Raw genomic sequence first — 13,022 nt, 5'->3', positions numbered from 1 at the left:
TTGAAATGGGGGGCCTTTGGGGAAAGGGACGCCCGGGCGGCCCCGGGAGTGGGAGATCACGGCGGGAGCGGGTGGCTTGGGGTGGGGGGGCGTTTTGACTCGCCCCCGAGGGCAGCGGAGACGGGCGGGATCCCCGCGGCTCCTTTTCGCTGAGATACCCGCGGGCCGGCGCGGAGTTTCCGCACGTGTGGGGCGGGAGCGGCGGCTGGGACGGTCTCGGGGGGGTGGTGTGTAGGGGGATGTGGGATGTGTGTGTGTGGGGGGGCTCCCTCCGGCGAGAGACGCCCCGAGGATGGTGGCGGGGAGATGGAAGGGGGGAAAGGGAGGCCGGGCCGGGGGAGCGGAGAGCCGGGGGCTGCCGTGCCGGGCCGTGCCGGGAGGGGGGGGGCGGGCTGCCTGCCCGTTTCGGTCGCTAGGAGGCACAGCGAGATCAAACAACCGGGCAGCACCGCGAACTTGAACCTGGCCGGCTCCTCCGCTGCCTGCCGGCCGGCGGGAGGGGGAGGGCGCCCAGCTCCCTTCCCCCCCCCCCCCCCCCCCTTCTTCTTCTTTGTTCTTAATTTTTGCGCGGAGTTTGCTTGCTCCGGGAGGCAGCGGGTGATGCTCGCCTTCCCCCTCCCTGGCTTCCCCCCCACCCTCCTCAAAACGTGTCGGCGGTTCCCATTGTACCCCCAAGTCCTCCCTCTCCTTGCACCGCACCATCCCAGGACACAAATTTGGGATTCAACAGCCCCTCTCCATCCTTCCCGCGGCGCGGCGCGGGGAAACGCGCGGATGCGCTGCCGGGGCATTTCCCCGCGCTGCGCCGTGCCGGGGCACCCCCCCCCTCACACACCCCTCCCCTCCCCGTCACCCCCGGTACCTCCTTTCTCCCGACACTCCAAAAATCCAGCCCGCTTTTCCCGGAGAGACGGTGCGGTTGTTTTGGTGACTGGGAACGGGGGAAAAAAAAAAAAAAGAGAAAAAAGAAAAAAGGGGGAGTAGGAGGGCGAAGGGGGAAAGCTGAAAAGACATGTTGGTGGAAGGGCAATTTGCATGAAAAATAGGGACGGATGATTAGGGACCCAGGCAGGGAATTTTGATTGCCCCAGAATTAAAAGACGCATCCTGCAAATCAGTGGCAAGACCAGGTGAATTCTATTTTGGCGTTTTCTTTGTAAACCCGGTATTTTGTATTTTGTTTTAAAAGTAGCAGGGATAATAAAAACATATTTTTGCTGGCTCTGCCTCCATCAGGAGCCAAATGTTTTGCAGAGAACGCGGTGCCAGCCGTATTTCATACGTTAGTATATAATTCTTGTTAATTAGCAATAATTTACGTTAAGAGCATAGAAAATGTTGAGGTTACGGGTTTTATATCTGTACATTTGATCATCTTGTTATTTTCAAGAACTTTGCCTCCTATAAAATTAATTAGGTGAAATGTGGAGGTGTAATCAGCAACCTCTGAATTACCACTTCATTTCCTGGTTTTGATTGTAAATCAGCCCAGTCGGTACAGACTTTAGCAAAGTCTATTTTTGTTTAGCGCTACTTTTAACTGTCTGGTGCCGAAGCAGCGGGTTACCTTCCCCTGCTAAATAATACTGACAGCGTCAGAAAGAAATCAGGCCGCGGGAAAACATTGTAATTGAGTAATGATTATGCAGAGCTCCTCGCTAAGCCAGTTGTAAGGGGAATACGGGTTATTTTGTGCCTTTTGCTGCGGAGAGTTGGTGAGCTAGAAGTTAGATTTGCAAAATACCTTTGTCTGCGGCGTGCAGCGAGCTACTGGTGGAATTAGTCCTGCCATAATTTACTCCCTCGGTCCGAACGTAAGGAATTGGCTTGGGGAGAAAAACGCCATGCCCAGCAATCCCGCAGAAACACCCTGCTCCTCTCCCGGCTTCCCGAGGAGTGGGAAATGCACGTTGTGGGGCTTATCTTCTCGCTCTGTAAGTTTAGAAGAAAACCCCAGCGATTAAGACATTGTTTTTATTAATACGAACGTAACCTTCATATTCCTGTGGTTGACCTTACGTTAAATTAGAAGTAGTACTAGAGGCAAGAAATGATGGACTGGATCCCTGTGTCCTAGTTGGAGCTGAGGTACGGCGAGGTAGTGTGCTCTTTCAATATTATTTTACGCAGCACAACTGGGAGCTACTCCAGATCTTCCTCCTCAATATTCAGCCTAGGTAGGGTTGAAATAAATTTAACCTGAGTTCACTGGATTTTTGCACTTTATCAAAATCAGTTCCAATATCGTGCAGTCAAATTAAAATCTATTTTTTGATTCTCTGTGGCTTTAAGTTCATTAAATGTGAAATTGGCAGCCTGCTAAAGAAGGTCAGGCTGATTAACTGTTTAGGAGTTGTGTTCTGTCTCACTTGTGTTACCTGGCAGTGTTTTGAGGTGGGTTGTATTTGTAGTACCCTCTCCTCCTGCTCGCTGCTGTTAGCCTCCCTGTTGTATTGCGCAGAGAGAGGAATACCAGCACGATGCTGGTATTTTTTTTTTTTTTCCTCGTGAAAGGCAATAGTGATGGAGACTGCACAGAGATTGCCAAGGTATTTCTCTGCAAACTTAACAAAAAAAAAAAAAGCACCAACAGAAAAGAGAGCTGCGTCTGCCTAGTTAGAGCATCCACTGACGATTCTGTGAGCAGAAATAGCCTCATAATGAAGCTTTTTGGAGCTCATTCAGAAAATTTGTCAACTTTGACAACATTAGGCAAGGTATTTTCAGTTTAAAGAAGGCACTTCTCACTGTTGGGAGGAAATGTGGCAGTCGCTTGGCCACGCTGATTTTTAGATGCTGAGGGCCACCGGTGCTAACACGTTCAAGATAATTCAGACGTTCCTTTATTTCAGGGTAAAAAAGGAAAAATGACTAATTGCCTCGTTTCCTTAAGTACTACAAAATATCCCATCTAGCTAACGTCTCTGGGCGGACTCGGTCGTGAATTTGATATTTATTTGAACCCTGAGGAGTAGCTGAAAAGTGAGAGGTGCCTCTCCCCACCCCCCCCCCCGGCCCCGCAGGCATTTCTGCTGCACTCGCGTTTTATCATTTCGGGTTTCTGCCATTTATTTATTTATTTGTCTCGTCCCTTCCCCGCCCCCCCGTCCCCCCCCCCCCATATCATTCCCGGCTTTACGAATTTTTCAATTGGAAGCCACAAATGGGCTGATAGGGATAGTGACACAGATACATACGTAAACGTATGCACGTGCGTTATAAGGGCTATATGTGCCCCGAGTGTCGGTGCCTGGGTGTGTGCGGCCATGCGGTCTGGCTCTCCCTCTTTTCTTTTACGCACACACATGCTACCTGCACGGCCTGTGTAGGGAATATGCAATATCTGTATGTCGAAACACCTTTTGTCTGCACCCGAGCAGTTCAGGCTTCTGAATTTTAGAAAGTAGGTCTGGCTGGTGGAAAATACACACCCATGTGTGTGTGAGAGAGTGTGTGCGGTGCTTTTAGCCTTGAATTCATACACATAAATAATACATCCGGCAATAAAACACCATATTCGCTTCTCTTCGTAGTACCACAAGAGTTTTGCCGGGTATTCTTTCAACCTATTCGTTTAATTTTAGCACCGAATCGTTCCATCAAGTCGGAAATTTGTCCTCGTTTGGGAACACAGAGCCAGTTGCAGTGCTCACCCTCTGAGTTCTTTAGGCTACAGCTGCTTCTGCAAAATCTCTTCCCTGTAACTGATGAATTCATCATCTCCTCGCTGCCGTGCTAATAGCCGTGTTGCATGGGTTTAGTTGGGGGGGAGGCAGGCGGACGATCTGAGCAGGGTGTAATATTCATGAAGAGGGGGCTCGGCGCGTTCCTCCCCCCCCCCCCCCCCCCCCGCGCCCGGTGCCTTTCCCGAGAGCTCTAATGATTCTCCTTTTGTTTCTCAAACTGCAGCCGAACCTCTTGAAGCCATTCTCACTGATGACGAACCTGAACATGGCACATTGGGAGCTCCGGAAGGGGACCACGACCTCCTCACTTGTGGCCAGTGTCAGATGAACTTCCCGTTGGGGGACATTCTTATTTTTATTGAGCACAAACGGAAACAATGCAATGGCAGTCTCTGCTTAGAGAAGGCTGTGGATAAGCCACCTTCACCCTCACCAAGTGAGCTGAAAAAAGCATCCAATCCTGTGGAGGTTGGCATCCAGGTTACGCCAGAGGATGACGATTGTTTATCAACGTCATCTAGAGGAATTTGCCCTAAACAGGAACATATAGCAGGTAAATTAAAGCAAGGAGAAGTGTTTGCGAGTTGATTTCCGTTTCAGTCGCACCGTAGCGTGTTCGCAGTTGTAAACTGCCGTGTCTGTCTCTCTGTTCTGCTCGCCGTGACGCCCGATGTGTTAAATACCCTGCCTTCGGTTAGCGGTGAGCGCACGACCGGTATTTCCTAGTTGCCTGCGCAGAGGCAGGATCAACAGGCACGTGCCGTGCCAGCCGGTATTTCTAACGGTATTGTTTGAGGCTGCTCTCGTGATTTGCCTGTATTGTAGTCACCGTCCGCCGGTGTCTCGCCTGCCGTAGCGCTGCGGGGGGAGATTTCAGAGCCTGCCGCGCGAGGAGCTTTGGAGTCTTTGGCAAAGTCAGGGGGGAAAGAGTTAACCCAGCGTCAGCCAGCCTTGGTTCCATGTTGGCTGTCAGCGTATGGACTGTAATTAAACACAGCCCCATGGCAAAGTGACACCACCGACCTTGACTTTAAGATGCCATTTTCGACTGGCCAGGCCAGAGTAGAGAGGGCAGTTGCTGAAGCGCACAGACATGCTTATTCGAAAAGTTTAAGGGCATGTTGGAAATTTCAAAAGGTTGGTTTGACAGGAAAGGCCGCTCTCTGCAGCCTGCCTCCTCAGCCAAATGATAAATGCTTCGCTGTGCTCTCTCTTGTCTCTGATGTGGTTTTGACAGATGTATCTTGATTTTGTTTGCGGTTTACACAACCACATGTCAGCCGTACAAATGTCCGAGGCAGAGTTCCGTTTTGTGCAACAAACAATATGAAATGTAATTTTTTTTTTTTTTAAAAAGGGATAAATAATTCCATTTATTAGCATATAAATATTTTTTTTTTTTTTTAAGCCAGAAAGCCATTCGCTGTGCAGCTATTTTCACAAATGAGGGTGAAAAAACAGAGCGTACTACGTGAAAGAAAATCCCAGAGCCCTGGGAGTGTAACAAGGCACGCTCTGCATTTAAAATCCTGCTAGTAAACAAAAGTACTACCCGTTTGCAGCGAGCGTTGCAAATCACTTCAAACCGCGCCAATACTACCGGTTGAAAAAGGCGAGACCGCAGCGTATCGACGCCAACAAATGCCTGAACCAACTTCAAACCCCCACTCCCCCCCACCCCAGTGACGTTTGGGTTGTGGCACTGCTGGTACCTCTCTTTGGGGAGCCCACGGGACCGCTCCGGGTTGTCAGAGGCACAGTACATCATCACATGATGTGCTGGAGCTTGTCTTGGGCTTGCTCTGGCTGCAAAGTTAAACCATAATAGGGCAGTAGGAGCTAGGAGGTTCAGTGCGATACTCCCGCAGCCTCCCTGGCCTCCAAACTGGCTGTCAAATCACGCTGCAGAGCTGTAGTTGTGTCGGTGCGCGTGTGTCAGTCCGCGCACATGTGTAGCTGCAAAGCCGTGTGCGTACACACGCGTACGTCATGTGAATGAATGTATACTGTTCCTGCAGAGTAATAGGTATGACTTTGAATACATGTGTAAATGTATGTTTAAGAGGAAACGGAGGCTCAGCTACTGCTAAGCTACATTTTGAATGAGGCTTAAGAAACCCAATAATTCTGCATATTGCGCTTCCCAGTCATGGATGTTAAAAGTGGTTCTGGTTTTGTTTGTTGTTTTTTTTTTTTTTTTTCCCAGCATGGTAGAGGGCAGTGCCCATTTCCATGTGCTGCCTGCGATCTGATGGAAAACGAGCAGAAGCGTAGGGCATGATTAATGAAGCGGGAGCCTGGCGGAAGGGATTTGTAGTCTTCCGAGCTCTGGAGCCATACTAAATCACCAAATATGGAGGAGCGGCGGTATGATGTAACGCTGTATTTACGTACGGCGCCGCTCTGTTGAAAAGACAAAACACAGTATCTGTCAAGCAAGAATTAAACCCTCTTTCCTCGCTGTGGTCCCAAACAGGTCCCTGGGCCGGAAGGACGGCCACGCCTGGGGGTTCTGCATGAGGGAAACTCCTCAGTTGAGGGTTTTGCTCCGGTACTCATTCGGCGCGGGAGGCTCAGCAAGCCAAATCACGCTTTCGCGTGGCGCGGGTGACACGAAGCGAGCAGGATTTGGCCTCACGCGATGCCACGGGGCCATTGATTCAGAAAAAGCTGTGGTTTTAACTGACTTTAAATGGTTTGGTGAGCAGAGGGCAATGGGCAAGAGAGGTGCACATCGGCAGGGGCCTGATCCTGCTTGCTCTTACGCATAGGGATCGCCTTTGCTCTGCCGGTTGGCCCGGCTGGGAGCAGGCTTGGTGCTGTGCAGGAGGGTCCATGGTGCAAGCCACAAGTGCTGTTGTGAGCAGAGACCAAGCTGCAGTTGTTCAGGCATCTCCCGCTCCGAGTTTTCTGTGTGGTGGTGCCCAGCCATGCCCGCGGACGGGAGGTCTGGGAGTGCAGGTCTTCTCGTGCACCTCCCTGGCTGGGATGGAGCCAAGTGGTGCTGGGGTCCCCTGGTTCTTCCTGGTGGTGGGGAATGCAGCTGAGTTGTGGGAGATGGGGAAGGAGTGCCAGGAGTTATGGGGTCTTGCGCTGTCCCTCCCCTTCATGTTTTCATCTCCCCTTTCACTTGGATGAGCTCAGCTCTCTCATGTCACAAAGAAGTGTGGCAGTAGCTGGAGTGACCCGCTGCTTGTAGCCAGGAGTTTGTGGGGTCTGGCAGTAAAATTACCAGTGAGGGTCTTGGAGTGAGCTGTGCCGTTCAGGTTTCTGGAAGGCCCCTGCAGTGTACCTCAGGCTTTTCCAATTCTGCTCTTTTATATCCGATTTCTGTACAAGAATGTAAAATGCAAAAAGATAGGAGTGTGTAATTAAAAAAAACCCAGAAGGACAGAGGCCGCCTTCAGAAAAATACACGGGAGTTGAGGGAACTGATTCTTTCTGGTAAGAGACCAGAAAATACGTATTTAGTAGCAATGTAAAAACATCCCCAACTAGTCGTTAGGCTGAAAGAGGTGTTACAGGTTAGCACTGGATACAGAGGTGTGCTGTAGGTTAGCTCTGGGTGCAGTATGTGCTCTGTCTGCAGGTTTGTAGCCAGTAAGTTGGTGTGTTACAGTAGAAGGTGACCTTAAGTAGTGGTTAAGGATCCAGCTCATCTAAAGAGAAGGAAGGAGGCAGTGAGTCGTTCAAATGCAGGGAGAAATGATGCCTGTTTTAACCGTCGGTAGGCTGCTCTTTATCCTCACCGTTTTCCAGAGACGAGGATGAGTACGAGAGCTGATATGTGCAACCTGTGCAGTGGCAGCGAGATCCGTATAGGTGCAGGCATGCGTACCTGTCTCTTGCGTGTTGGTGTCTGTCTGCGCGTAGCTTTGACTTGCTATAAAATTTTGAGTGATGCTGATCCAGCGCTATAGCTGAAATGTCATAAATTTAACTGAAAATTAATAGGATATGTTGTGCGGGTCCAATGAGGCAGCTTTCATCAATATGTATGTCAAAGCCTCACCACCAGATACCGGCAGCCCGTGATTTGCAGTGAGTGCTACGGCAGGGCTTTAGTTATCCGCTCTCATATTTTACAATAGGGGGAAATATTAACTGAAGTATCTAGAGATCAGTGAATGTAAAATTGCTGTTCACTTATTGAAAAGGCTGAAGAAATATTTATCGTCCGCCGGTGTCAGGTTTTAGCGGTTTGTTTGTTGAATGTATAAATCCGAGCGAATTAATGAAAGGTGGTTTTTTGGGTGAGGAAGGATCTTAAATGTTACTTGGATTCAGTTGGAGGAACACTTTGGAGTGCTGCTGCATATTCCCCTTCATAATGCCGAGCGTGTATCTGCGGACGCTGTATTTACTGTACAAAGAGGGGAGGAGGAGGGGAGGTCATTTTTACTGCTCGAATCCTTTATTCTCAAGCTGCTTGTGGCATTCAAATAAAATACGTGGGAAAATGGCATAAGAAAAAATCGCTGTCTGCAGTAATTGGGGGAAGGTGGACATAATGCGGTCCTAAATTTTTGACCAAGTACATTTGATTATTACAGTTCTCGGGAGGTAATGTCTTTTGAGTAGTCATTACACCACAGAAATTTTCTTGGGCTGTTATTTGTAGTTGCCATTATAATTCTGTAGATTGTAAATTGCAATTCCTTACTATTTTGTTTTGTTCCAAAGACAAAAAATTATTGACGTCTGCGTTGAGTAGTTAGCATTGCATCTGGACAATAAGATAAAAAAAAAGGGGGGGGGGGAAGGAATATGGAAATATTTTGGAGTCAAATTCTGTCTGCTTTCCCCATACAAAGAAACAGAAAGCACAGGCTGGGTAAAACAGTTGCAGGCAGGAAAAATAGTGAGGGTGCTACCCAAAGGCTCCCACTCCTGAGATTCGGAGCCCTGCGTACAAGCTGTATTTGTAAATAAGACAGAGAAAGGTTGTGAACCGGCAGCTTGGCTGTTTTGTCAAAGTACAATGTCAGAGAAACTCTTTCTAAGACAAATTGTAAATAGAAGTGTCACGATGATTGCATGATTGAGCTCCAGAAGTGTCTTGCAATTGTTGGCATTGTCAGAAGACTTTTGAAAGCTTAATTAAAGGCGGTGGCCTGTGCGGCTGTGAAATTTACTTCTCGGGGGGGGAAAAATGTAAAAAATGTAGGGGATCAAAAAGTTGCTCTAATGCTACTCGCGTGGGGATACACAGAAGAGTCAATAGTTTCTCTGCTTGCCCCGTTGCCTTTTATAAATAACATTTTTTGAAGAAGCAAACACGTGACACCAATATCATCCTTTGTATGAGGTAAAGATTGTGTTAGTTTTCCTATTCCCTGCTGTTACAGACAGTTAATGTAAAAATGGCTCTTTATTGGAAACACAAATACGAGTTCGCTCGAAGCACAGAAGCAGGGTAGAAAGTTTCCCTCTGTCTCGGCGTGATCCTTCCTTCCAGGGGAACATCAGGCGTGTTGTGGTGCCCTGAATCTTTCTGGTTTTTTGTTTCCTACCAATGAGGTCTTCTGGTTTAGAGGATGAGAAATGTGTTTTGCATTCTTTCTCCTATTGTATGGGACATTTTAACAGGGGAGCTCACCATGGGCAGGAGCATCGCTGCATCCAGAACGCTCGTGGTTGAAGAGGCAGCCGGGCACGCGTTAAACTTCATATAGATCTGAAAAGGTGTACGTTAGCATCACGTGCCAAAAGCTTTGAAAATAATGTGCGTGATAAACGTAAGGCTCTGTGCAGCGAGTCCCAGCACCGAACGCCGGGTGATGGAAACTGAGGCAGGGAGTAAATTAAACACCTTCTAATTAGCCCAGTGGGAGAAATAAAGTCTTCCCTAAACATTCCCATAATTTGGTAATGCCTCTTTCAAAGAGGAGGAGGCCTATTAGCATCACCCCGTTTTGTATATGCAACCCTCAGCCCATGAGCTCTTTCCTATTTCATTCAAATAATAAAGACGATTAAAGAGCCTTGCGAGGCAGTGTCAGGCAACGGGAGTTCAGCCTCCAGTTGTTTGCCTGCACGCATCCTCATTACGGAAATTTTTTGGACAAAATTCCCTTCAAGCTTCGGTCTGTTTTTATATCCAATCGTACCAGCTTTGTGCAATAAAAGGCGTTTAGCATCAAGCTGGACATGGCCTGGCACGTTGCCACTTGTTTGGTTTTTTTTGTTTGGTGGTTTTTTTGGTGTTTTTTTTTTTTTTTTTTTTTTTAGCTAATCGCTGAGGATCGCTCGTTACCTTTCTGCTTGTTGTGATTTTATTCGGGTCGGGGTGCTGCCAGCGATGTCGTGAGTCCAAGGAGGTTGTCTTCTCAGCCTGGCAGGCGTCTGAATGCAGCTTCTGTCCGGGAGGGCTCTATTTTATGTGTCAGCTTCTGGGATATTGCACAAGTTCATAAAATACGCCAAGCTCATATATTTTAATGCATTAAGACCTATATATATATTCATACCACTAGCATGGCCCCAAAATTAACCATTGGTTGGTTTTTTTGTTTGGTCGTCCCCCCCCCCCCCCCCCCGCCCCGGGCTAATAAACATATTTTATCTCACTTTGTACGAACACAGTAGCTCCAGCCTGACTTCTGGTAACGTGGGGCAATAGCGGGTTTGGGCCCACGATGGCTGATACCAGTCCTGTGATTTGTTACGTACTTTTAAAAATAACAGGCACATTAGCGGACCCACAAACCGCCTGAGCGGTTGGGATGGATCTGTTTTCCATTTCATAATGAATTTCCAATGAAACACAGATTGCTCCTTAGGGCCCCCATCCTTGGGTGCGCTTTGTCCCGCCGGACGCGGACCCAACAGCACCTGTGTGCTTAAGCGCTTGCAGGAGCGGGACCAGCGACCGTGGACCCTCATGGATGGGCAGACCAAGTGCTCGCGTTATTCAAACCCTCCTGTGTTATTGCCAAACCTATTTTGAAGCCCATAAACATCCTCCCCGTCTTCCTAATCAGGTTTAGTATGCAACGCATCCCGCATGGGGTTCAGTGAGTTTGTTTCCCAACCTTTATTGGCCGGCTGCACTCGCTGTGCATCTTTAAAATATTTCAGTGAGGCTTTTCGCTCCTCTTCCGTGAGGGCTGGTAACTTGGTGGCTGCTCCCTGGCTCATTCTTCATTCGGAGGTGGCATTGCCTCGGGTTGGCAAGGGAAAGGTTTGCGGTGTGGGGTGTGGTGAGGTCAGCCCTGATCCCAGCAGGGAATTTGTGTTCTTCATTTGCCTTTACAATCGGAGCACAGCTACTGTACCTTGGAGCAGCTCTCAGGTGTGAGCTCAGATGGGCGCATGTAAATGTCCTGTCAGATGCAACACAGGAATATTAATGTTTCCTCACCACCACGCTATAATAAAGCTGTACACAGCCAGCTTAATATGCAGCCGGGCTGGGGAATTGTATAAAACTTCGATAGCCTAGCGTGAATGACAGCGGTAGAAAAAAATATTCGATACGCCACAGTTTGCATTCTTGTTTTCCTTTGATCTAAAGCAAAATGAAAACATCCACTTCTTTCCCACCTCGTTTCGTATAGGTGTTCTTCCTCTGCAAAATTGTCTAGGAAGTAAGGAAAGAAAACAAAGTATGGGGCACACTGCAGAAGTATTTGAAGCACGTTAATGCCAGCCTGCTGGGCATGTAATTTTTCCTAGCATTAGCAAACATTTATTTTTTATACTTGGCATCATTTGCTTTGGTTTTCATTCTTTTTTAGTATCCGGGTCTGGTTGAAACAAAGAAAATAGAGTCACCACCATCAGGGATGGGAGCCCCCTTTGCCCCCCGGCTGCAGGCACAGCCCGGGCTGTACATCCCCTTCACAGAGGTTTCGTTTGCATCTTCTTTTGGGTTCAAATCTTCAGCTCCAGCCAAAGGTGTCTGTTTTTCAGCGCGGCTGTGTTAGAGGATTTTTAATAATGTGCTCATTTAACTGAATCAACAGCTGTCAGGAGCGGTTGTAGTAAATCCACAAAATGCACAAAGAAAAATACATACGTTTCCTGAAACAAAACACTTGAAACAAATTGGCTGCCAAAAAAAGCTGCTGAATTCTGGGTTTGCAGACAGTGCACCAAAGTGTTTCTTCTCCCTGCTCTCCCCAGAGACCTCTCCCCGCTTGCCTGCTGCAATTCTGCTGGAACTTTTTACCTGAACAGGTTGCTGTTAAAAAACCCCACCGCATTCCCCTACCTGATGGGTTTGGAGCTCAGCTCGAGCTTAGATTTTTGTGTTTCGCACTAAATAGCTATAAAACACCAAGACTGGAGCAAGAAGCAAAAACCAAATAACTGCATTACCGTCAAGAAAATGAGCCTTAATATCCCTGTGAAATAGCTGTCGAGGAGAAGCAGTGCTTCAACTCTGCCCTTCCAGGTGGGCGTTGTCAGGGTGGTTTTGAGGTCTGAAGCAGCTTCAGAGGGGGCTGAATTCGCACCGGAGCGGGTGCACTGGTGGAGGGAGACCTGGGGAGCTTTGGTCAGTCAAAACCAAGGACTTTCTGCTTCCGTCCTCCCCCTGCTTTGCATAAGTGCTGAACAATTACACCTACAATTTGATCTTAGCTTCAGATAGAAAAACCTCTGCCTAAATAAACAGTGGAATTACTGCTGAACAACAAAGGCTTAGAGAAGAGCCCTGCCTTCCGTGGTGTTATTATTGTTGTTGTGGATATTATTATTATTATTATTACTGCTATTACTACAACTATTACCTTTTTAAAATAAACACACATTACAGTTCCTCACTCCTTAGGAAGTAAGGAGGTTTAATTTTGCATTCATTGCTTGCTTAATTGATTTAGCAGGCAGTGAAAGCACTGAAATATAAAATGCAAAAATAAAAATGTCCCTCCAGCTCCCCCCCCAATTCACAGCAATTAATTTGTTGCTTTGCTGCAGCATCACAGATTATTTTTTTTCGGACATTGTGTGACTCATCTGGGGTTCGTTGCATTTTAGCTACTGAGTTTCTTCCTTCTGGGGTAAGAGAATAGATCAGCAAAAGTGTCATGCTTCGGCCAGGGCATCGCAAGTGCATGAAGCATTTGCTGCGTGAGGTGGCCAGAGGCTTTTCCCCATGTTTTCTCTATTACCGATGCTGATTTTCATGTTTGGGAAGCAGTAGTTGGAGCCCTGTTCTCTTCGAGGAGGTAAAACACGGTGGGATGCATTTGGAAAAAGACCTCCTGAAAGATTGTTGGGAGGCTGTATTATTTTGTAATAAACTATAAACTGTCCTGTGTTAAATTTGTGTTACGTTAGAAAAAATCAATAAGGAAAAATTAAATTCTGATAAAGATACTCTTGGATCTT

The 13,022-nt window shown here is 47.7% G+C and overlaps 1 protein-coding gene across 6 annotated transcripts in view; it reads left to right on the top strand.

The window, feature by feature from the left end:
- The window catches only part of BCL11A (BCL11 transcription factor A), a 113,222-nt gene that overhangs the window by 41,740 nt on the left and 58,460 nt on the right, over positions 1-13,022 (top strand). For all 6 annotated transcript variants that reach the window (XM_074817131.1, XM_074817128.1, XM_074817132.1 and 3 more), the window contains exon 2: positions 3,910-4,239. In XM_074817131.1, coding sequence (XP_074673232.1) covers positions 3,910-4,239 — 330 coding nt within the window. The remainder of the gene's footprint in view (positions 1-3,909; positions 4,240-13,022) is intronic.

This window comes from Strix aluco, chromosome 3 (assembly GCF_031877795.1).
Source record: "Strix aluco isolate bStrAlu1 chromosome 3, bStrAlu1.hap1, whole genome shotgun sequence".
Taxonomy (NCBI): Eukaryota; Metazoa; Chordata; class Aves; order Strigiformes; family Strigidae; genus Strix; species Strix aluco.
Note: the sequence above shows the minus strand (reverse complement) of the source record. Positions and strands in the feature narration are given on the sequence as shown.